The 25092-nt window shown below is 41.1% G+C and overlaps 1 protein-coding gene across 9 annotated transcripts in view; it reads right to left on the bottom strand.

The window, feature by feature from the left end:
* LOC111963768 (calcium-dependent secretion activator 1) overlaps positions 1-24641 on the bottom strand; it is a 143225-nt gene extending 118584 nt beyond the window's left edge. For all 9 annotated transcript variants that reach the window (XM_070443512.1, XM_070443510.1, XM_070443487.1 and 6 more), the window contains exon 1: positions 24197-24641. In XM_070443512.1, coding sequence (XP_070299613.1) covers positions 24197-24541 — 345 coding nt within the window. In that variant the 5' untranslated portion in view covers positions 24542-24641. The remainder of the gene's footprint in view (positions 1-24196) is intronic.
* Positions 24642-25092: the final 451 nt, after the last annotated feature.

Raw genomic sequence — 25092 nt, 5'->3', positions numbered from 1 at the left:
CACACACACACACACACACACACACACACACACACACACACACACACACACACACACACACACACACACACACACACACACACACACACACACACACACACACACACACACACACACACACACACACACACACAGGTCACTCGTATGCCTATAATGGCTATAACGAATCTGTCAGTGTGTATTCAAAGGCGTATACGGGACCTCAGTGAATGATCTTTTAAAAATGAACAAATTTTTTTCTACAAGCAGCAGTTACAACAACAGGAAAATGGCTTCAAGAGCGTTGTCCAAATACTGACGGACTCAACTAACAAAAGAATGGACGATCCAGGACCTTTAAAACAGTTTGATGTACAGTACAGTAGTTCTATCCTTGAGCAGTTCTTGTCTATTAATGTTCTGTATTATGTCATGTTTCACGTTTTGTGTGGACACCAGGAAGAGTAGCCGCTCCTCTCGCAACAGCTAATGGGGATCCTAATAAAATCCCAAAATACCCAGGGAGAAGTGGATGTCCTGAAAGACACTTGCAGCAAGGTGACAACAAACTTTAAGTCATCTCGAGATGACATCAGCACTGTCTGTGAATCCTTATTAACAATGACTGTGAAAACAGACGATTTAGAGGGACGGTCCAGGGGGAATAAAATTGTTGTGGTTGGCATACCAGAGTCTTCACATGAGAACTGGCCCAGGTCTGAGGAGACAGTACGAAAAATGATCACTGAAAAGCTGCAGTTGGATCATACGAAGATTGAGGTGGAGCGCGCCCACAGGTCTGGGAAACATGTAACCAGCCTAGGTGACAGATCCAGCCCGATATTGGTCAAGATTTAAGGACAAGATGGCTGTTCAAGAACTTGAGAGGAACCAACATCTTCCTCAACGAGGACTTCTCTGAAGCTGTGCGCCAGAGGTGGAAAAAACCTATCCCAGCTATTAAAGCTGCAAGAGAGAGTGGGAACATTGCTTACATCTGCTACAACAGGCTCATTTCCCACCCTCCTTCCAAAAAGACTGGGAAGAATGAGAGAGCCAATCCTCAGGGTCAGTAGCTTCAACCCAACATAACACACACGCACACAAACACACTTATTGGAGATAGACTTAATATGGAGACCGAGCTAAAGTAATTCCACTGCCTAAAACCAGTAAAGCCCCCTTTGCTGGCTCTAACAGCCGCCCAATCAGTTTGCTGCCAGTTCTGAGTAAACTGATGGAGAGGATTGTTTGACCAAATATAATGCTTTTTTTTCAGGGAACAAATGAACTGCTGACTTTCAGCATGCATATATAGGAGGGCACACAACGTGTACTGCACTGACTCAGATGACTAGTGATTGGTTCAAATAAATGGATAATAAGATGATCGTTAGAGCGGTATTGTTAGATTTCAATGCAGCCTTTGATGTTGTTGATCATAAAAATGGCATGACATGGTTGGAGAGTTATTTATCCAATAGAACCCAGAGAGTGTTGTCCAATGGAAGCTTCTTTAACATCAGGTACAGTGCGTTGTCCCTCATGGCCGTTGCCTTGGGCCGTTACTCGTCTCTATTTTTACAAATGATTTGCCGCTGGTCTTACACCAAGCTAGAATGACTATTTATGTGGTTGATTCCACACTACATGTCAGCACCCAAAGCCAGTGAGCTCACTGAAATTCTAAATAAGGAGTTACAGTCAGTATCAGAATGGGTGATTAATAATAAACTGGTCTTAAATACATCGTATTTGGTTCAAAACATTCTCTAAGAGCTAAACCTCAACTGGAAATGCACATAAAGGTCGTGACCTTTGAGCAAGTTGAGGAAGCTGAACTCCTAGGTATAACAATGAATGGGTATGTCTGTTATAAAAATATGTTCTGCATTTTTGACACAAAAATCAACTGTACTAGTTGTTCCGGCTCTGGTCTTGATTAGTGTCCGGTAAGATGGTCAAGTGCAACACAGAAAGACCTAGCAAAGCTGCAGCTGGCTCAATACAGAGCAGTGCGCCTTGTCCTTAACTGCACATACAGAACTAACATCAACAACATGCATACCCGTCTTTCCTGGTGGAGGGTTGACGGGAGATTAACTGCTTCTCTTCTAGATTTTATGAGAAATATTACTCTGACGATAATTCCAGATTGCCTGCATAATCAAATAACATTCAGCTCAGACACCCATACATTCCCAACAACACATACCATCAAGTGTCTCTTCACAGTCCCCGTGTCCAAATCAAATCCACGGCAACACACAGTTTTATACAGAGCCACGATTGAATGGAACTCCCTTCCATCTCCAAGTAATCAAGCAAACAGCAAAATGACCTTTAAAGAACTGATATAAAAAACAACTGATGGAACTGGGACTGTGAGGGGAAACACACACAAACACATGCACACACAGACACACTCTAACACACGTATACTTTTTCTGTTGCCTTGTTTGACCTGTAGATTTGTGTAACCTTCCTTGTCTGTCAGTGTATGTGTCATGTTTTGTGTTTTTTTTTTGTGGATCCCAGGAAGAGTAGGTGCTGCTTCTGCAAAAGCTAATGGGGATCCCAAATAAACAAATAAATAAACACAAACACACACACACTTCAAACTGTCTAAGCCATACCAGCCACACCAGCTGTTAACTCATATTCTCACTTACTTCTATATTTGCTCACTGCTGGTTCACATAGCAGATGTATGTCTAGAAAACGTCATTCACCATATGCATATGGTGGGGAAATGATGGCAAATAAAGTATCATATACCCATAGGGATTCAATGAGTCACCTGTTCATTTTCAGAGTGAATGTTCGTGGGACATTTCTATTCACATTATGATCCTATCCTTTTTAAAAATTATTATTATTATTGTATGTGCTTTGTAGTGGCCATAAGGTCTCGGTTGAAAGTAAATCTGGAAAATGTTACATGACAGTAAATGGAGACAATAGGTACAAAACAGCGCATCCTAACGTCCACTACAGAGGACATGTGTGACCCGTTTCAGGAAACGAGGCGTATGTGACCGTATCAAGTGTCCACCATATAAATATATGGCGCATGCATCTGTTTATGTACTGTACATCTGCACCACACTCAGGTTTCAACTCAGGTTGCATGGCCTTAACTTATGTATGGAATACTATGTGATAAGTGCGTATGTAACGGTATATAACATATGCTAATGTACTGGTGTGAAGGCATTTGGGCAGTGGTGTAAAGTACTTCAGTAAAAATACTTTAAAGTACTACTTAAGTATTTTTGGGTGGGTATCTGTACATTAATTTACTATTTATATTTTGGACAACTTTTACTTTAACTTCTCTACATTCCCGAAATAAAATAATGTACTTTTTACTCTATATATTTTCCCTCACACCCAAAAATACTCATTACATTTTGACAGGAAAATTGGCCAATTCACACACTTATCAAGAGAACATCCCTACTGCATTTGATCTGGCTGACTCACTAAACACAAATGCTTTGTTTGTAAATTATGTCTGAGTGTTGGAGTGTGCCCCTGGCTGTCCGTCAATAAAAAAAAGAAAAGAAAATTGGGCCGTCTGGTTTAATATAAGGAAATTGAAATGATTTATACTTTTACTTTTGATACTTAAGTACATTTTAACAATTCCATTTACTTTTGATACTTAAGTATTTTTAAAACCAAAGACTTTTGGTTTTAAAAAGACTTTTAATCAAGTAGTATTTTACTCAAGTAGTATTTTACTTGGTGACTTTTACTTTTACTTGAGTCATTTTCTATTAAGGTGTCTTGACATTTACTCAAGTATGACAATTTAGTACTTTTTCCACCACTGGATGTGGCTGGGGGTTCTAGCATTTCTTTCACATGACCCACCAATTTAGACAAGTGTGTCTGGGTAAGCGTCATCTAATATTTGTAAAATATTTTTATCTGGACACTTTCTGTTTAGCTGGAATTTTTCCTTATTGTAGGCTACTGCCACTTTTTGTCTTAAGCTTTACTACACTACTCACTGTTTAGCACATGACCTTACATGTGAATCCTTAAAGAGAAGAGTGGGACTGGCTTAAGAGGATGTGAACAATGCTGAATGGGTGTAGACAAAGGAGAGCTCTCCAGTAGGGTCCAAAACATTCAAAGGCCCTTTTCTCAAAAGTGAGTTTACAAGTGTATCAACTTTCAAAGCAGAATTACTTTCCCATTGTTCCTAAAAAATGCAGTGTTTGATGTACCATTTTGTAGCTCTTTTGATGTACCATTTTGTAGAGTCTTTACCTTGTACCAATGTAAAAAAAAACATTTCAAATTTTGCAACATAAGACCGATTTGAGCCGGTCAGTCACATTTATTAACAAGCTCTTATTTAATGTGAAATATTAAACTACTCTGAAAACTAACCAAAATATTCCTTAGATATTTACCTATTAGAAACAATTTGAATATCAAACTCACAAAAAGTATAATTACAAAATGACATACACACTTACCATAAAATGTGGTAATTGTGATGCTAATTGTGACAGTAGCTATTTTGAAGAACCAGAAATAAAACAATATTACTGTGACACCCCCACACATGATATCATTGAAAAGCCCAGAGTGTCTTCTCAAAACTACTACAGGAACTTACACAATGACCACGTTTACATGCACACCAATATTCCATTATTATTCGGGATACTCAAGTATTCTGTTTTTAAATTTTTAGCTTTATTTTTAACTAGGCAAGTCAGTTACGAAGAAATTATTATTTTCAATGACAGCCTAGGAACAGTGGGTGAACAGCCTTGTTCAGGGGCAGAACAACAGATTTTTACCTAGTCAGCTCGGGGATTTGATCTTGAAACCTTTCGGTCACTAGTCCAATGTTCTAACCACTAGGCTACCTGCCGCCCCAACCTGCCACCTGCCGGGTTGACGCATATAAACATCATATCCCGTTTACAATAACCCGAAAAAGCTTGTTATGAGAAACCCGGATAAAATGCATGGGATATGCTGATCTAAGACGGGATACTGTGGAATGTAGACATCTTATCCCGCTTACTGTTGTTTTTGCTGTCTTCACAGGCTCAGTTTCGCATATCTTGGGTGTAGTGCAATGATATTTTCATCTGATTGTTAAACAAATCACTTCAAAAAAGTAGGCTAATTGCGCAGTTTGATGCACCATAATACTACAATTAATTTACTATAATTTACTACTGGCAACTTTCACCCTTAATTTAGACAAGGGTCTGCTTATAATTTGGTAGGCCATATTATCATTTCTGACATTTGGTAGGCCATTTGTTTGTCAACTATAGTTTGATACATGCAGCTTCTTTTCTGTCATAACTCGTTGGCCTAGAAGACTAAATAAAGTAATGCTCACCAGAATGTCTTACATTGATAGAATGCATTAGTCATCTAATTAACATAGGTAAAGTTGTGTGTTTCGTTTAGGGACCGGGAAGAAAGCACAAAAACTCCAAAACAGTGAAAAGATTTGTCCTCTGCAAAATGTTTGGCCGGTTTTAAAGACATGAGAAGCTGAGAAAATTACAAAACATGTTTCTGATAAGACTTGGTCTTGGCTGCATATTTTATGTGGTTGAACTACTGTCTGCTTGCGTAACAGTGTCAAAGATAACACATTACACGCAGATTCACATTTTGTCAAGAGATGCTGAAAGAACAAAATCATATTTTACCACTCCTGTTCCTGAGACAAAATTAACATTTGTTGTATAATTTAACTGCAAGAAATGCATAATTCTGCAGGCATTAAAATTATTATATTACAACCAATATACTTAAATGAGGAATACTCTATTTATTCATGCGTACAAAGATACTCATGAGCGGGATATCAAAGGTGCATGTAAACAGGTTATCCCGAATAAGACCTTAAGCGGGATATGAGCTACTATTGGGAATACAGTGCGCATGTAAATGTGGTCAGAGGCATGTATGGCCTTAAAGATACAGACCAAAATCGAATTTCCATTAGAGGGGACAAAAATGAATTGCTGGGTCTCAGGAGGCTATACATATGTGATTAACTACTGTATGACCACATACACATTGAATATTTGAGTGTCATCATGTACCTATATATCTTATATTAGGTCTTGATTTCTATGACATGCATGCCAGTATTACTTAAACAACCAAGTCCAACAATAAATTCCATTTGATTCTAGTATGAAGACATGATATGATGTCATGAGACAAATAAGTCTGCACAATAATTTCCACACACTAATTAGCTATCACAATTCAAATGAAATCATCACTTGTGTCCCTACTTTCCTGTCACATAATCTGTATTCACTAACCAATAGTGTCGATTGTACAAAGAGAGTAAACGTTTTAAGCGTTAAACGGTAGAGTGTTTGTCTCTACCTGATAACCCCTTCTGCCATTAGATGGTGGTTGGTTGAAAGGAGTGTGGTATAAAAACCCTGTATTGTTGAATGGGAGGCATTATTGCTTCTAATGTAAATTGAGATGGCTATTGTGCAAGCTGAAGGTCACTGTGAAGCATAACAGCTATTGTGCATGGTGAAGGCCATTTCAACAAATATTGACCAGGGATAACAGACGACTCCACCAGCTCACATCTGAGTAAACAACCAACAAGACACGCACACCAGTGTTCATTTTGTCAACAATAACTACGGCGAAAAATATTTCTCAACAACCTATTTTTTATGACGATAAAATAATGACTTTAAAGAGACGAGAGGCCCTGAAAAAAATGGACATGAAGCTACTTTTCATCTGTTTTGTCCAATCATAAGTATGCATGCCTTGCATGCAGAATATTTAATGCAATCCTCTCATTGGCCGATAACATATTTCTGTTGCGTGGGCGGCTTGAGCTCAGCCGGCTCTCCCACAGAGCTCCTGGGAGGCCATTTCAATCACTCGTCTCTCTTTTGAACTGATGTGCCAGGACTTTACCTGTAACTTACTTCAATTAGATACAATAATGTCTTTGTTAATCTTTGCTTTCATATACAGACGTAGGATCTTAATTTGAGCCAGTTTGCTACAGCAGAGAAATTATCCTGCAGCAAAAGGAAATGTGAATGATTATGTGGTTTATAATTAATGGCCATTTTTTGTAGGTGTTGATACATTTTTTGTTAGGGCAAATCAAGTTTGACATTTTAAAGTGGTAATTGCAAACTTTAGAAGTCTTTTTAAATCTTGGATAAACTACACCTTTGCATTCTAAGCAACAAAAGAGTGATCAAATTAAGATCCTACATCTGTAGACCATTTTTGCTCTGGTCAAATTGTAAAAACTAATGATGAAAAATACCTACATGTTTCAAACAGACCACCATAGTCCCTGTGCCCAAGAAAGTGAAGGTAACCTGCCTAAATGACTACCGACCCGTATCACTCACATCGGTAGCCATGAAGTGCTTTGAAAGGCTGGTCATGGCTCACATCAACACCATCATCCCGGAAACCGTAGACCCACTCCAATTCCCATACGGCCCCAACAGATCCACAGATGACGCAATCTCAATCACACTCCACACTGCCCTTTCCCAGCTGGACAAAAGGAACACTTATGTGAGAATGCTGTTCATTGACTACAGCTCAGCGTTCAGCACCATAGTTCCCACAAAGCTCATCACTAAGCTAAGGACCCTGGAACTAAACACCTCCCTCTGGAACTAAACATCTGCCACGCTGATCCTCTCACGGGGGCCCCTCAGGGGTGCGTGCAAAGTCCCCTCCTGTACTCCCTGTTCACCCATGACTGCGTGACCAAGCATGACTCCAACACCAACATTACATTTGCTGATGACACAACAGTGGTAGGCCTGATCACCAACAATGATGAGAAAGCATATAGGGAGGAGATCATAGACCTGGCAGTGTGATGCCAAGACAACAACCTCTCCCTCAACGTAAGCAAGACAAAGGAGCTGATCGTGGATTACAGGAAAAGGCGGGCCAAACACCCCCATTCACATAGACGGGGCTGTAGTGGAGTGGGTCGAGAGTTTCAAGTTCCTTGGTGTCCACATCACCAACAAAATATCATGGTCCAAACACACCAAGACAGTTGTGAAGAGGGCACGACAACACCTTTTCCCCCTCAGGAGACTGAAAAGATTTGTCATGGGTCCCCAGATACTCAAAAAGTTCTACAGCTGCACCATCGAAAGCATCCTGACCGGTTGTATCACCACCTGGTATGGCAACTGCTCGGCATCTGACCGTAAGGCACTATAGAGGATAGTGCGCACGGCCCAGTACATCACTGGGGCCAAGCTTCCTGCCATCCAGGACCTATATACTAGGTGGTGTCAGAGGAAGGCCCAAAAAATTGTCAAAGACTCCAGTCAACCAAGTCATAGACTATTCTCTCTACTACGGCAAGGCAAGTTTATACTGGAGCGGCAAGTCTAGGTCCAAAAGGCTCGTTAACAGCTTCTACCCTCAAGCCATAAGACTGCTGAACAATTAATCAAATGGCCACCTGGACTATTTGCATTTTGTTAGCATTTCTCTATCTTATTTAGTAAATATTTATTAACTATATTTTCTTAAAACTGCCTTGTTGGTTTAGGGCTCAGATTCTTTTGTAAATCATTGTAGACAAGGCAGGGGTATGGTAATGTATAATTATGGCTGGCATTGGTTACAACCTGCCACAATAGGAATGTTGCCAGCTAAGGTAATGTATACAAGGGATGGTAGGCCTAGTTGGACAAAATTATCTGAATATGCACATGATGGAAGTTAGAGGGAAAAATTAGTAGGGAAAAAAGCACTGACTATATGTGATTAAAATGACTGTGACTAAAACTAGACTAAAATTGTTCAGTTTTAGTAGACTAATAATAGCTAAAACTAACGAAGGATAAAATGACTAAAATGCGACTAAGAAACTTTTTTAAAGACTAAAACTAAGACTAAATATAAATATAAAATATCTGCCACAATTAACACTGGCACACACACAAACTCACAAGCATGCACACACACGGATCCAGTCCTTGTCTGAGTCAGGTACTGGCAGCGCCCTCTGTGTCTGTGTCTGATACAGGCTCAACAAACAACACAACACATGAGGGAAATGGGCATACTGCACCTTTCACAACCTATAACCTATCCCCAAGGCAGACTTCGGCCCACAACTTATTCCCCAGGCTCCGGCCCACAACACAACCATATCGCTCCGTCTGGCCCATATCAGGATCTCGTGAGCTGTGAGGCTCTCTAAGACTGCTCCATGTAGAAAAGCACCACGTACAGCTCTCCCCTCCCCTCTCCTTTCCTCCCTCTTCTATCCTCCCCTCCCTCCGTTCCCATTACTCAGCCCAGATTCACAGCTCAGAGCGCCCACAAAGCTGTCTGCGCATTCAGCTGGTCTTCTCTCTCTCTCTCTCTCCTCTCTCTCGCTTCTGCTCTCCTTCTCTCTCTCTTTCTCTCGTCTCCTCTCCTCTCTCTCTCTCTCCTCTCCTCTCTCTCTCTCTCTCTCTCTCTCTTCTCCTCTCTCTCTCTTCTCTCTCTTCTTTCTCTCTCTCTCTCGCTCTTCCTCTCTCTCTTCTCTCTCTCCTCTCGCTCTCTCTCTCCTCTCTCTCTCCTCTCTCTCTCTCTCTCTCCCCTCTCTCTCTCTCTCTCTTCTCTCTTTCCCTCTCCCTCCTTCTCTCATCTCCTCCTCTGCTCTCTCTCTCTCTCTCTCTCTCTCTCTCTCTCTCTCTCTCTCTCTCTCTCTCTCTCTCTCTCTCTCTCTCTCTCTCTCTGACCACTGTGCTTGTTCACAGATTCATCAGAATAGATACAGAAGATATTGTAAACTAAACAACATCCATATTGGCTCTAACCTAGTTGCATGTCATGGATTTTAGTTGCAACATGCCATGTTAGTTGGATCTTCAGAGAGTGAATGGGAAGAGGGCGGCATCAGGGCGGATGATATGTGAGGCTCGGGGAGAAGCAGGGAGAAGTAGGGGGCTGATGTAAAGTGATTAAAATTGGCATGCTGCTGCCGTACCGTAGCTACAGAGCATTGAGCTAGCTGGAGCTGACTGTGCATGAGCATGTTTGGCACAAACTCACTCTTCTGATTGTGCACATTCCTGACTACGCCTGACTGTGACTCAAGGATTTAAGAAACAGATCCCAGGGCCGCCCTCTCTCTCTATATCTCTGTTTCTTTTTTCTTTGTCTCCATCTCCCTCTCGCTGTCTTTCTCTCGCTGTGTGTGAGCGTGTGTGTGTGGGTGGGCGTATCATCTGCCTCCAATATGAATCCATTTTGATGTAGAACTATGGGTCCTGTTTGATATCAAACGAGGTTTGAGCGAAACGCAGGCCGGCATGTGTCCTCAACAACGGGAGGCAGATCAAGTTTCCACTGGAAAGGCTAAGAACAAAGACACGCTGTAATATGCACCTGCTTGGATCAGCTATACAAATAAGATAAATATTACAGGGTTTGAGTGAACGTTAACAGAGGACAGAGAGAAGCTAAACCCGCCACAGATACACAGCAAAATTAACGAGGCGTCTTCTGCAGTAGGTGCCACAGATATCAGGACAGCGATCGAAGCAGGAGACCTTGAGGAGGCGGCCTCCTCTTTCCTGAGTGAGTGAACAGGGAAAAGGCTCTGTTTAAAACAGGTTGTGGATGAGGGAAGAAAGCGGAGGGGGGAATATTTGAGGGTGTTGAGGGAGTGACCGGTCCTGTACCTCACTCACACGCATGCATGCGCGCACACACGTTCACACACAACACACACACACAGCCCCCGGAGGGCCTTGGCTGCTGCTCTACACTGGTGTTGTTGTTGAGAATGGGAGAAGGTGAGGGGAAGGGCAGGAGTGTACGTGTCGTAGAAGGGGAGGAGGGGAGGAGGGGAGATGGGGAAGAGGGGCGAGAGTGTATGTGTGCTCGAAGTGAAGGATGGAGAGGAAGGAGGGAAAGAGAGGAGTGGATGTGATCTAGCGGTAGGTGGGTCCAGCTGAGGATGTTAATGATCCAGCTATAGCTCATGAGCTCATGCCCCTGTCCCTCTGTCTCTCCACTGGGACAAGACCATTCACTATCACTCCTCTGATTCTGTTCTCTGTCTTACCACTCTATGTCTCATCCCTCTCCTACTTCAATCCGTTTCTCTTCTCATCTCTTTTTTTCTCATCCCTCTTTTCTCCTTTAATCCATTTCTCCTCTCCTAGTTTCATCATTGCTCCAGTGAGCCTTAGACCTCGTCTCAGAAAATAACAAGCAGATGAATGGCACTGGAGATACTGTATCTGTCAAGCCATGCATGGGAGGACACTCCAATTGGGACTTCAAATCAACCGCTATCATTTAATGGCTCTCCTAGCTCACTAAAACCACAGCCTAAGCTTTAGCTTAGTGGACTAAAACAGTTTTGTGGAGGGCATGAGTCTGTCACACTAGCTCAGTAAAAGCATAGCTATATTCTCCAACAGGACAGCCTACAGATGTCGGATTTTAATTTGAGCCAGTTTGCTACAGCCGGAAAATAATCCTGCAGGAAATGTGATTGTTATGTGGATTATAATTAATGGATATTTTTATAGTAGTTGATGCATTTTTTCATAAGAGAAAATCAAGTCAGAAATTTCTAGGTGGAAATTACAAACTTCAGACGCCTTATTAAACCTCAGATACACAACATGTTTTAAATGTCCTGCATTGGAGGAGAGTTCTCCTGCAACAGGGTGTTCAGAATATAATCCTACATCTGTAAGAGGTCTTGTGTTGTGTTTTATATGTGCTTTCCAGAGCCACTCTAGAGCCACTGTCTAAGGCCTCTATTCTAGGGGTGAACACAAACCGTAGGCGTGGGTGGATCACATTAATCTCAGTACTAATTGAGCTGTCCGTTAGGGAGAAGGACGAAGTACTGTACAGGCTTTAATGGGCTCCCTGGGGCCACATAAAGTGAACATAGGTTTACTAGTAATTAATGAGTTACAGTAGTGTACACCTTGAATAATGCCTGCCTGACTTCGGCCTAAACAGCTCAGAGCAGCAGGAGCAGGGGAATCGGGGCACGTCACTGCTAATATAAACATAGACACACACACACACACACACACACACACACACACACACACACACACACACACACACACACACACACACACACACACACACACACAACACACACACACCACTCTACAACCAAAATTTTAAACATACACACTCACACTTTCTGTGTCAATATCTTCATCTTTCAAAACATTACCCTTCCTGTACATTAGCTCTTGTCTTTTCACATTGCCTGTTTTTGTTTTCAGCTAGATAGCTGTCAAAACATGGTTTAACATGGCTAAACATAGACATGCTCATATGTTTGCTAATCATGGAATGATTATCCCTTATTATTCAATTCATCCTGCATGCCAGGGATGTTATATACAGTGCCTTCAGAAAGTATTCAGACCCCTTCCATTTTTTCACATTTTGTTACTTTACAGCCAATTTCAAAAATGTATTAAATAATTTAAAAAAATCGTCAGCAATACCCCATAATGACAAAGGGAAAACAGTTTTTTCAATTTTTTGGGCAAATGTATAAAATATAAAAAAGAGATACCTCATTTACATAAGTATTCACACCCTTTGCTATGAGACTCGGAATTGAGCTTAGGTGCGTCCTGTTTTCATTGATCATCCTAGAGATGTTTCTACTACTTGATTGGAATCCACCTGCGGTAAAGTCAATTGATTGGACATGATTTGGAAAGGCACACACCTGCCTATATAAGGTCCCACAGTTGACAGTGCATGTCAGAGACAAAAAACCAAGCCATGAGACCAAAGGCATTTTCCGTAGAGCTCCGAGGCAGGATTGGGTTGAGGCACAGATCTGGGGAAGGATACCAAAACATTTCTGCATTATTGAAGGCCCCTAAGAACACAGTGGCCTCCATCATTCTTAAATGGAAGAAGTTTGGAACCACCAAGACTCTTCCTAGAGCTGGCCGCCCGGCTAAAATGAGCAATCGGGGGAGAAGGGCCTTGGTCAGGGAGTTGACCAAGAACCCGATGGTCATTCTGACAGAGCTCTAGAGTTCCTCTGTGGAGATGGGAGAACCTTCCAGAAGGACAACCATCTCTGTAGCACTCCACCAATCAGGCCTTTATGGTAGAGTGGCCAGACGGAAGCCACTCCTCAGGAAAAGGCACATGACAGCCCGCTTGGAGTTTACCAAAAGGCACCTAAAGACAGACCATGAGAAACAAGATTCTCTGGTCTGATGAAACCAAGATTGAACTATTTGGCCTGAATGCCAAGCGTCACGTCTGGAGGAAACCTGGCACCATCCCTACGGTTAAGCATGGTGGTGGCCGCATTATGCTGTAGGGATGTTTTTCAGCGGCAGGGACTTGGAGACTAGTCATAATCGAGGCAAAGATGAGAGGAGTACAGAGAGATCCTTGATGAAAACCTGCTCCAGAGCACTCAGGACCACAGACTGGGGCAAAGGTTCACCTTCCAACAGGACAACAACCCTAAGCATACACCCAAGACAACACAGGAGTGGCTTTGGAACAAATCCCTGAATGTCCCAGTCATCTGAAATCCATAGATTTGGGCCTAATTTATTTATTTCAATTGACTAGCTCAGTACAATTTTAGAAATTGTTTTATTTATATTTTTGTTCAGTATATATATATATATATATGCAGTAACTTCATGGCCTCCTAGGGGGCCACGGAGCCCCGGTTGAATAGCCCTTCATTAAATGGTTGTCTGGCTGGCTGCTACTGCCTGAGAAGATTAGGTAATGACTAAAAAAGAATAAAGTCATCAAATAAAAGTGAAGTAATATACACAAGTGAAATTTTCTATTACAGTAAAGTAATGTTAATACATGATGGTTAATAAGTGATACACAGTATTAGTCATTCTCTACCATCATGGGGCTCTTATTAATTGCTTTATTCTGTGTTGTTGAAACATTCAACCCACTGTCAGCATCAGGGAAAAGGCAGGTGGTGGCTGAGGGAGGCTCTAAAATCCTTTTAATGTCATTATTTCATAATGCATTTATGAATGTTTTAAAACATGATCGAAACCAAAATGGAAAACTTTGATTATTAAAAAAAAAAAACACTAATCGCTCAGCACTAGTAACAGATTCATCTTTAGGTGGAGGCTTATACTGTTCCAGACACTGGCTGTGTTCTGATTATCTACCTTTCTCCAGAAGTGTGCACTCATTCACTCACCCTCATGCATTTAAAAGCATTACATTGGTGCAAGGATGGTTGGAGAGCTTTTCCACCATATTCCTCTAACAAGTCCCAGTTTAATAGTATCCACATGTCAGTCATATACACTGAAATATATGGATATTAAATAAGCAGTAAAACAAACAAGTTAAAACATAAGTGAAAAAAATATTCAATATTTACATTTACGAATAAGTGGAAATGACTTTAAATCCATGAGGGACAGTGTACAAGCTCACATTATGGGAGTGAATGAGGGGAGATGGAGAGAGGGAACATGTTATTGGAATAAAATGCAGCCCTGCATGGCTATTTAAAACCATACTGCTCTACCTACCGCCATCTATTCCCTTCATTATCCCTACCTGTAGATATCGCCCAGATCTGACCCTGGCTTTCATGTGGCTAATGAGCTGGGCTGATCCACTTCACTTAACTTGTTATATTAATACAGCATTAATGCTCCAAATCCTAACCTTTCATCAGAGTCCCTTCCTCACTGAACACTCACTGTCCCAAATGGCACCCTATTCCCTACACTGTTTTGACCCACTTGAAACAGTTACTTCGCTACATCTCTTTCCCTTCTCGTTCTTTCAGATTTCTTGCCAATTAGTGGCCTCTCTTCCGTCTCTGTCCGACCAAACGGCAGCCGGCCCTCATTCCATTGAACAGAGTCTGACCATTACGCTCACTTTTTCCGTCAATCCATATGATCTTTGTAGCCCTCTTGATCTGTGTCCGATATCATGCACCACGTCACTGGTAGTGTTAGTAATGAGAATTAGAGAGCAGTCTTTATTCAGCTTCTCTCCATCTCATCTTCACTTCAAACACTTTGACAAACACTCACATAGACATACAGTGGGGTCCGAAATTCTTGACACCCTTGATAAAGATGAGCAACATTTTTATTTTTATTTAACTAGGCAAGTCAATTATGAACAAATTCTTATTTACACTGACGGCCTAGGAACAGTGGGTTAACTGCCTTGTTCAGGGGCAGAACAACAGATTTTTACCTTGTCAGCTCAGGGATTCGATCTAGCAACCTTCCGGTTACTGGCCCAACGCTCTGACCTACTAGGCTACATTAATACATTATTCAAATACTGAGCTTTATCTTATGCACATTTTTTTGGGGGGGAGATTGTATTATTTTATACCAACACAATTCCTCAAAGAAAGAGATTTTATTTAACAATATTTAACTAAATGTTTTATGATATTGAAGAACACAATGGGAGGGATCTTAGACCATTCATCCATACAGAATCTCTCCAGATCCTTGATGTCCTTTATCTGCGCTTATGGACTGCCCTCTTCAATTGAAACCACAGGTTTTCAATGGGTTTCAAGTCCGAAGACTGAGATGGCCATTGAATTTTGGGGGATTTTGTGGCCAATTAGTCATTTCTTTGTGGATTTGGATGTGTGCTTGTGGTTATTGTCTAGCTGGAAGATCCATTTGCGGCCAAGTGTCAGCCTCCTAGCAGAGGCAACCAGGTTTTTGTAAACCATATGCCTATTGCCATCTTAGTCACCAGATCTCAACCCAATTGAACACTTATGAGAGATTCTGGAGCAGTGCCTGAGACAGCGTTCTCCACCACCATCAACAAAACACCAAATTATGGAAATTTTCAATGGAAGAATGGTGTCTCATCTCTCCAATAGAGTTCCAGACACTTGTAGAATCAATGCCAAGGTGCATTGAAGCTGTTCTGGCTCATGGTGGCCCAACGCCCTATTAAGACACGTTATGTTGGTGTTTCCTTTATTTTGGCAGTTACACGTAGCTCAGTATTTGAATTATTCATTTTATACAGTAATGTTTGCTCATCTTTATCAAGGATGTCAATAATTTTGGACCCTGTTGTATATATAGACATGCACATTCTGTCCCACAATAGGTCAAAAGGTCAAAAGAGAACACACACAAACACTAGCCATGCTAATTTCCATACTATTTCCAGAAAAAGCAATTTTGGCACATCTTCATCTTCACCAGCATCATTAAAAGACCCGTGAGGACCAATCGGCATGCGGAGGATCGGAGGAGCAAATTGAATAGAGGCTTTACTATATTCCAAGAATGCTAATTTAATCAATCTCTCAATGCGCCACTGATTTGCATCCCAATCTGGTTCACAATGAAATCATCAGGCTTGCGCTGCATAGCTCCCCTGCTGTTGTTCCCCGTTCCCAGGCAGCAGAGGAGTAGCAGAGGAGCAGCGGTGGGGCACTGGACCCAGGAATTAGTGGGTTAGCTCATCTCATGACAGTCTATTGTGGAGAGTCAGCGACTCATAAGCAGATGGGTTGATGGAGGTTTGAGTAAAGTCTCAACTAGAGGGAATTTGGTGTTTCTCAGATGGATGGATGAAGGGAGGGACCCTGCACTGAACATTGCACCCCCCTCCCCTCTACACATACTAAAATAAATAAAATAACAATTATTTGAGCTGTTTTGCCATAATATGGACTTGGTCTTTTACCAAATAGGGCTAACTTCTGTATACCAACCCTACATTGTCACAACACAACTGATTGGCTAAAAAACATTAACAAGGCACACCTGTTAATTGAAATGCATTCCAGGTGACTACCTCATGAAGCTGTTTGAAAGAATGACAAGAGTGTGCAAAGCTGTCATCAAGGCTAATCGTGGCTACTTTGAAGAATCTCAATATAAATTATATTTTGATTTGTTTAACACTTTTTTGGTTACTAAATGATTCCATATGTGTTATTTCATAGTTTTAATGCCTTCACTATTATTCTACAATATAGAAAATAGTAAAAATAAAGAAAAACTCTGAAATGAGTCGGTGTGTCCAAACTTTTGACTGGTACTGTGTATATATATATATATATATATATATATATATATATATATATATATATATATATATATATATATATATAATTGTTTTCCCCTACTTCTACTTCTGTACAAGTACAGCCGACAGAGTTCCGAGAAAATGACTAGTTACTAAAAAACAATGACTTGAGTACATGTAAAGTGTTACTTGTAGCGTGTTACTACCCACGTCTGCATTGAAATAATGTAACGTATGAATAATGTACATACGTCTATACTATATGTATATGCATACACACTGACTCAAACATGTTTGGTTTTTAACAAAACACCCATTGACAGCAAAGCAGCACTGTTTACAGTATGCCACCTTTCCCTTTAGCTGAGAGAGAATAAGAGCTTTCAGACTGAATAAATTATTTTTCACGGGCCTCAAAAGGAAACGACAGTCAGTAATTGCCCCATTATGTTGTGTCTTTCACAGGGTCACTGCTCGGCTCATTTGCATCTGCCTTTGCTGCCTCCTCTGTCTGTCTGTCTGTAACCAGGCCTCTTTCACACTGATAGCCCCAGTGAACAGTTCTGTTATTGTGCCAGCCACAAGTCCTAATAACGGATTATGATGCTGCAGCCTAGCTGCTCCTCTCGTCCGCCAGGCAGCTACATAGGGGGACTTTCAAGTCCTTTCATTACCCAAATGCTTTCATCCTACTCCTGTGACTAATGTGGAACTATAGGAAATAGCCATAGGCTGTATATTATTTTTGTATGTATCCACCATCGGGCAAATATGAAAAGTGGTGAGCCATTGGTTTCATTATCAATGGGCTTCCAAAGGGAAATTATATGTAACGACAATTATAAATGTAAGTCTGGATTCATGAGAAAGGGTAATGACAACACAACAGTTTTTTTTTTTGTGGAAATAATCCTGTGTAAATCGATAACGACTACAATTATGAATGCAATAACAATTTTAAAAATTAACATTATGGCTTTATATGTCTTTGTTCAGTGATCAATGTTTTTCCTTCTTTAAAAGGAAATATATGAAACAAGGGGTACTGGAGAATTACTCCTTTACTACTACAGAAATGCATGTTGCAGAAAATCACAAATACTCATATACTGTATTTCTTGTCTCAAATTCCTTTATATCAGTGAGCTTTCAGTGAGGTTTCAATCTGGAGCCATAGAAAATACTATATTTTATTAAGTCTGACGCCAAACTCAGTCACAAGAATAGATCAGAGAAGTTCAGAGCAATGATTTCATCTTTTACCTAATGGTCTCAGTTGGTAGTGACATTTATGACTCATGGTGCTGAGTAGACTGAGTCAGAGCCTGTGTCCCAAATGGAAGTATATTCCCTATATAGTGCACTAGGGTCCATAGGGCTCTGGTCAAAAGTAGTGGACTATATAGGGAGTACGGTGTAATGCAGCCATGGTTCCACTGTGTGGTTCCCCTGTGGGGCTCAAAGAGTAGGTAGGCAATATGGTAATGGCTGGTAAATGTGTCTGTCTGGCTTATCAGTTCCCTATCTAGAAGTTGAGACTTACATTAATGACTTACGGTAATATCTGACTTCAACCTGTATTTCAATCTAAACCCCTCTGCTCAGTGTCCAGTGGATTTGGTAACTCTATATCATCATAGAGACATGGTTGTTTACAGTTCTCGACTTTGGCAGGAGCTCACCGGAGCTGAGTACCGGTACCTCAAATGTTCTACTGCTTGAGCTCCTTTTCCTCTTATAGAATATAAGAAAACAAGTATTGTGAAGCTCCTGCACCTAAATGTAAACAGTATTGGAACCTAAAATGAGTACCAGCCCCTATTTCAGTCCAAGTCAAGCCCTGCTTGTCTATACAGTTCATGACCCCCTAGAAAATATACAACTGCATGCATTTCGTGCATACAGGGAATGTACAGTATGCTATTGAGCTGGAAACTAGTCATGTCAACAGGCCTCAGAATTGCTTGCATTCCATTATCAAAGGCAGCATCTCTAGTAAAGGACACCAGATAACTGTATGTGGCTTCCATTCAATCTATGTATAATACACTCCATAGGCACTGTTGTAGCTTCCATTTAGTCTATGCATACATTCAGTAGGATTGACATACCTATAGATACAGTTTATACATTCATATACACCACTGTTGGTAGTAGGGATGGGGATAGAAGACAGTGGTGGCTGGTGGCTCTTTGAATTGGGGGACGGGCTCATAGTAATGGATTGGAATTGGTGGAATTATATCAAACACAGCAAGCACATTTCCATGTGTTTGACGTGATTCCATTCCATTGACTCCATTCCGGCAATTATTATGAGCCGTCCACCCCTCACCAGGCACAGGTTGGCATTTAGTGGGTTGACTCATGTACTGGGAGCAGCTCTGAAGGGTAGTCACTAGCTGTCACAGCCACAAATTCATAAAATCAGATTTTAAACCTAACCCTAACCTTAACCCTAACCTTAACCACACTGCTAACAATCTGCCTATAACGCTAACATTAAATTAAGACCAAGAAGCTCATTTTTGTTTTCATGAATTTTTACAATACTGTATACTGCCAATTTTGACTTTGCAGCTGGCCCATCTAGTGGAAATTGCTCTGCTCTGCCTCCAGGACAAGAATCATCCCAATAAACGTCAACCTGCTCACCAGCCTCCTCTAATAGGAGATAATAATATGTAAATATGCTAAATGCACTTTATCCCATCATTGCGTACAATGCAGTGCTGACTTACTCCCATGAGTCATCACAGATATGAAGCTTTTGTCTGGCATTGAGTGAACAGGAATGAACTGAGGCTTCGTCCCAAATGGTATCCTATTCCCTTTATAGTGCACTACTTGTCACCAGGCCCCATAGGGCTCTGGTCAAAAGTAGTGGCGTACGGAATAGGGTGCCATTTGGGACGTAGCCTGAATGTGTGCTGTGCCTCATTGTGAATGTGTGCTGTGCCTCATTGTGAATGTGTGCTGTGCCTCATTGAAGAACAGACAGATATTTATGAGACCTGAACAACATTGACATTTTCCTCTTGTGGTGCAATGTCTCTGACATGACAGGAAGTACAGTATGTAGATATTCTTTTTTGGAAAATGATGAATATAGGCTAGTGAAATGAGTGTAAGACAGGAGAAAATTCAATATTACACCAATGGTATAGAGAGGGGTTGTTGCAACATTGAGGTAAAATAAGAAACATAGAACTACAGTGTCTTCAGAAATGATTAATACCCCTTGACTTATTCCACATTTTGGTGTGTTACAGCCTGAATTGTAGTTTTTTCTCTAAGCATGACCATCATCTATATACCACATTTTTACCAAACGAGTTTTTTTTGTGTTAGCAATTGGACATTGTTCTTAGGGGGTGCTGGTTACCCCAAGTTACCCTATACGTTCCGTGAGATAATCTTAATCAGCTAACCTCACTTTTGGTGAATATTTTGAAGCATTTATGTAATCAAAACAAGTACATAAAGCATATAAAGGCCTCATAATTCATAAAGGTGATGTTAACTGACTGATATTATCTCATAGGAAAAAAACGTAAAAGATATCCTAAGCCTGTATTAACCTCAGGCCTTATTTTTTGGCGTATATCCCAAAACCCCATTCTTTCCCCATTAATTTCCCAAACCGGAATGGCTAACGAACCAGAGGTAGAAAATGCTAACTCATTTCTGTTTTTCAGGTCTACAAGCTGGCGAGTTCTATTGGTGTGGGTTTGTGCACTAGGTCGGTAGAGGAAATAAGATAATATAATGATAATACCACAGGCTAGTTGCACTAATTACATTTTGGATTTTGGGAATTATTTGGAAAAGCGTCATTTAGGTACCGTTGACTTGCATTGCAGTTACCCCGGGGGGATAGTTACCCAACGTTACCCTAAGATCTCCTAAACCTGTGATTACCCCAAACCTTATTTTCAACGATTATCCAAAAACCCTACAAAAAAACTATGACATTCCCCACTGGCTTTGGCCTAGTAGCCATGGTGGAGTTAGCCTCCGTTAGTGCTTACAAAAGGACGCCATTATGAAAACTGATATGATTTTAGCTAATCACCATGGGTCAATACTTTTGCTTTTGATCATAGGAACCATTGATAGATACCCACTCATCCACAACATGCATCAAAATCTTAATTACAATGGGAATTATTACATGTAGCGATGTACAGTGCATTCAGAAAGTATTCAGACCACTTGACTTTTTCCACATTTTGTTATGTTACAGCCTTATTCTAAAATATATATATATTTTTAAGTATCCTCATCAATCTACACACAATAGCCCATAATGACAAAGTGAAAACAGATTTTTAGAAATGTTTGCAGATTTATAAAACATTAAAAACAGAAATACCTTATTTAAATAAGTATTCAGACCCTTTGCTGTGAGACTCAAAACTGAGCTCATGTGCATCATGTTTCCATTGATCATCCTTGAGATGTTTCTACAACTTGATTGGAGTCCACCTGTGGTACATTCAATTGATTGGACATGATTTGGAAAGGCACACACCTGTCTATATAAGGTCCCACAGTTGACAGTGCATGTCAGAGCAAAAACCAAGCCATGAGCTCAAAGGAATTGTCCGTAGAGCTCCAAGACAGGATTTTGTCGAGACACAGATCTGGGGAAGCATTGAAGGTCCCCAATAACACAGTAGCTTCCATCATTCTTAAATGAAAAAAGTTTGGAACCACCAAGACTCTTCCTAGACCAAGAACCCGATGGTCACTCTGACAGAGCTCCAGAGTTCCTCTGTGGAGATAGGAGAACCTTCCCAAAAGGACAACCATCTCTGCATCACTCCACCAATCAGACCTTTATGGTAGAGTGGCAAATGGAAGCCACTCTTCAGAAAAAGCACATGACAGCACACTTGGAGTTTGCCAAAGGGCACCTAGATGACTATCAGACCATGAAAAACAAGATTCTCTGGTCTGATGAAACCAATATTGAACTTTTTGGCCTGAATGCCAAGCATCATGTGTGGAGGAAACCTGGCACCATCCCTACGGTGAATCATAGTGGTGGCAGAATCATGCTGTGGGGATGTTTTTCAGCGGCAGGGAATGGGAAACTAGTCAAGATTGAGGGAAAGATGAACAGAGCAAAGTACAGTGAGAGCCTTGATGAAAACCTGCTCCAGAGCACTCAGGATCTCAGACTGGTGCAAAGGTTCACCTTCCAACAGGACAATGACTCTCAGCACACAACCAAGACAACGTAGGAGTGGCTGTAATATGCACTGTAATATTGAAGAAACCGTTATTCCGTTAACCATTCTATATTTTTCCTGTTTTCTTGTGGACATGTTGCGTCGGTTGGGCAGCATCCCATGACCGTTGATAAGTGTCCACCGACAGACACAGGTACAATATACAGGTACAAATCTGCCACATCTAGCCTACACAGTAGCTTACACCGTAACAGAAAACAATAAATTATACAGTAATTTGGGGTATTATCAACAGTAAAATACTCTGAAATGTTTCACAGCAGCATGCTATAAATTATGGTGCATTGTGGGAAAATGTTGTGGGTGGTGCAAATAATTGCTGCATTTCAAATGGTACTGTAATTCCACACCATAAAATGCAACAAAAAATACCTTTGACCACTAGTGGTTGCATGGTATTGCTGTTTCTGTCTCATTAACATATTTTGAGGTGCGTCTTATGAGAGGCTATATTTGTTGCACCCATGAGTAAGAATGCTGTACCAATTTAACTCATGTGTTGATAGTGTCCTCATCAACTTGTACAGGGTACCGATTGGAGATGCAGCAAGCCTTAAACATTCTTGCCATAACCTTTTGGTCTGTTTTGCCCAGTAGTTGCTTCCAGTTTAGAAGCCTTTATTAAGTGATATAAAATAATAAATGTGTATTAATATACTGTAATATGTACCATTTCACCTAGCAGCCAACCTTATAATTACAGTAAAATGCTGATGAAATACAAACCCCTCCCCTCAATGAATTTCATTCAATCATGCAATGATTCATTCATTCATTTCGATTACAGTAGCATTGACATTTTTTTACAGTATAATGCAGTCAATTTTACATTATTGTACTGTGTCATTACTTGCCGTATATATAGTATATTAGGTGTACTGTAATATGAAATACCGAATTCTACTTGCCACCGAGCTGCCTGTAAACGACTGTCAAATTCACAGTAACCCTTTTAGATAGGAACAGTTTATATATTTTTTTAAATAAATATGGGGTATATATTTAAGGCTGAATGTATTCACCAAACGGCAAGAAATAAACCATAAATGGCCCTAACTAAACAGTAGATAGGTCACGTATTGTGGACACGTGACCGTATCAAATATTAACAGAAACGGATTAAATAATTACATTTCTATGAAGAAAAATGTATTAGCCCTATGCTATAGGCTGCCTGTATTATCCCCGCTGAACAGAAAATATGCAGGCCTTCCGAATGTTTTCAATGTTGTCCGGACCTTTAGGGCTTAGGCTACTATAAGTCACCTTGGGAAAATGAATGAACAGGGCAAGTGATGGCGCAAAAAGGCTACATTTTCATCCAACAACCGGAGTAGCACACACAGCTCAAGACCTCGAATGAAAACTACTCACATGGCTATGGTGATGCCTAGAACTGCAATGACACTTATTTATTTAGGTTATTTTCAAAATATTCCCTTCCGCAATAGAAGTGTATAAATGACACGGTGCATGGTTTGGATGATGTGCAAGGCCCTGCAGTTGATGACTGTGTATGTAGAAACGAATGTTTTATCTAACAGCCATCTGCATGGCTCTGCAGTGCTATGATGGTTCAATACGAACCCACATCATAGCTGTCATTAGCCTATGCATGGCTGAATTCAGCTACATTCTACATTCATGTAAACAGTGTATGAAGGAGAAGGTCGGTGTTTGCTATGTATAGCTATTGCTGTGATATGATGGTAGGCTATTTAGTGTGAGTTTGTGGGATAGTATAGGCTTATTATTGACGTAGCCTTTATCCGGCCTTTTTTTAGGTCCTGTAAGAGAGCATCTAGCTAATCATTGATGTGAAAAGTAGGCTATTCGTTTACACGTGATGATTTACGTCCATTCCACCGTGGGTGGCTTACCTTCTGTTGTCGTCTCGCCATATCAGTGGGCTGTTTTGCATTGAAAGGGTATGCAATGCACCGCATCACAAATACATATAGTTGCAACTTCTTTTTGCGCTCCTCTTCTTCCTTCTGCAAATTCGCCTCCTCCACCTTCTCCTGCTCGCTGGCAGCTGACGGGCTCGGGCTGGTCGGGCGAGCGCTACTGCGGCTGCTGCTGGGCGCAAGCCCGCCGGAGCTCTCGCTGGTCCGGCTTGGAGATATGCGGGCTCCGCTCTGGGGTGCCGATGCCTCCTTGTGATGGTGTTCCTCCTCCACCATCCCACCATCCGATTCCTCCTCGCTGGATGACGGATCCAACATTTTGCTGCCTTACAGAGGATGTAGCCTCGCAGAACTCCTATTCTCAAAATTTGTGAATTTGATAAGAATTCGGATTGTAACCTAAACTGAATGTAAACCTGTATCTGCTTAAGAATTGAATATAATCCTCGAATCGAAAGAAAACTGAATCTGTTGAGCCTTTTCTGAAGGATGCCAGAAAATACAACTTATGCATGGAGAGAGAGCTGAGATGCTGCACGCGCACAGACACAGCACATCAATCTCCGCCTGCACCACAGACGCGGATGTGCGAGAAGGAGGGAGGGGGGCGCCTATGAGTGAAAGCAGCGGATGTGCGAGGAGGYGGGGGGGGGGGGGGCGCCTATGAGTGAAAGCAGCCCCTTCAATGAAAAGCGCGAGCGATGGCCTCTTCCTGTCAGCAGAGCTCTAGAACAGGCGCAGGCGCGAGAAGAGGAACTGGCCATGGTGCTGAATCTGTTCGCTGGCGTCTGCCTTCGCTCGGTAGAGTAATTGTATATATTTATTTTTTATTTAATATTTTATTTAAATAGGCAAGTCAGTTAAGAACT

The sequence above is a fragment of the Salvelinus sp. IW2-2015 genome, linkage group LG1 (assembly GCF_002910315.2).
Source record: "Salvelinus sp. IW2-2015 linkage group LG1, ASM291031v2, whole genome shotgun sequence".
NCBI classification, from domain to species: domain Eukaryota; kingdom Metazoa; phylum Chordata; class Actinopteri; order Salmoniformes; family Salmonidae; genus Salvelinus; species Salvelinus sp. IW2-2015.
This window is presented reverse-complemented; position numbering and strand designations above follow the sequence as displayed.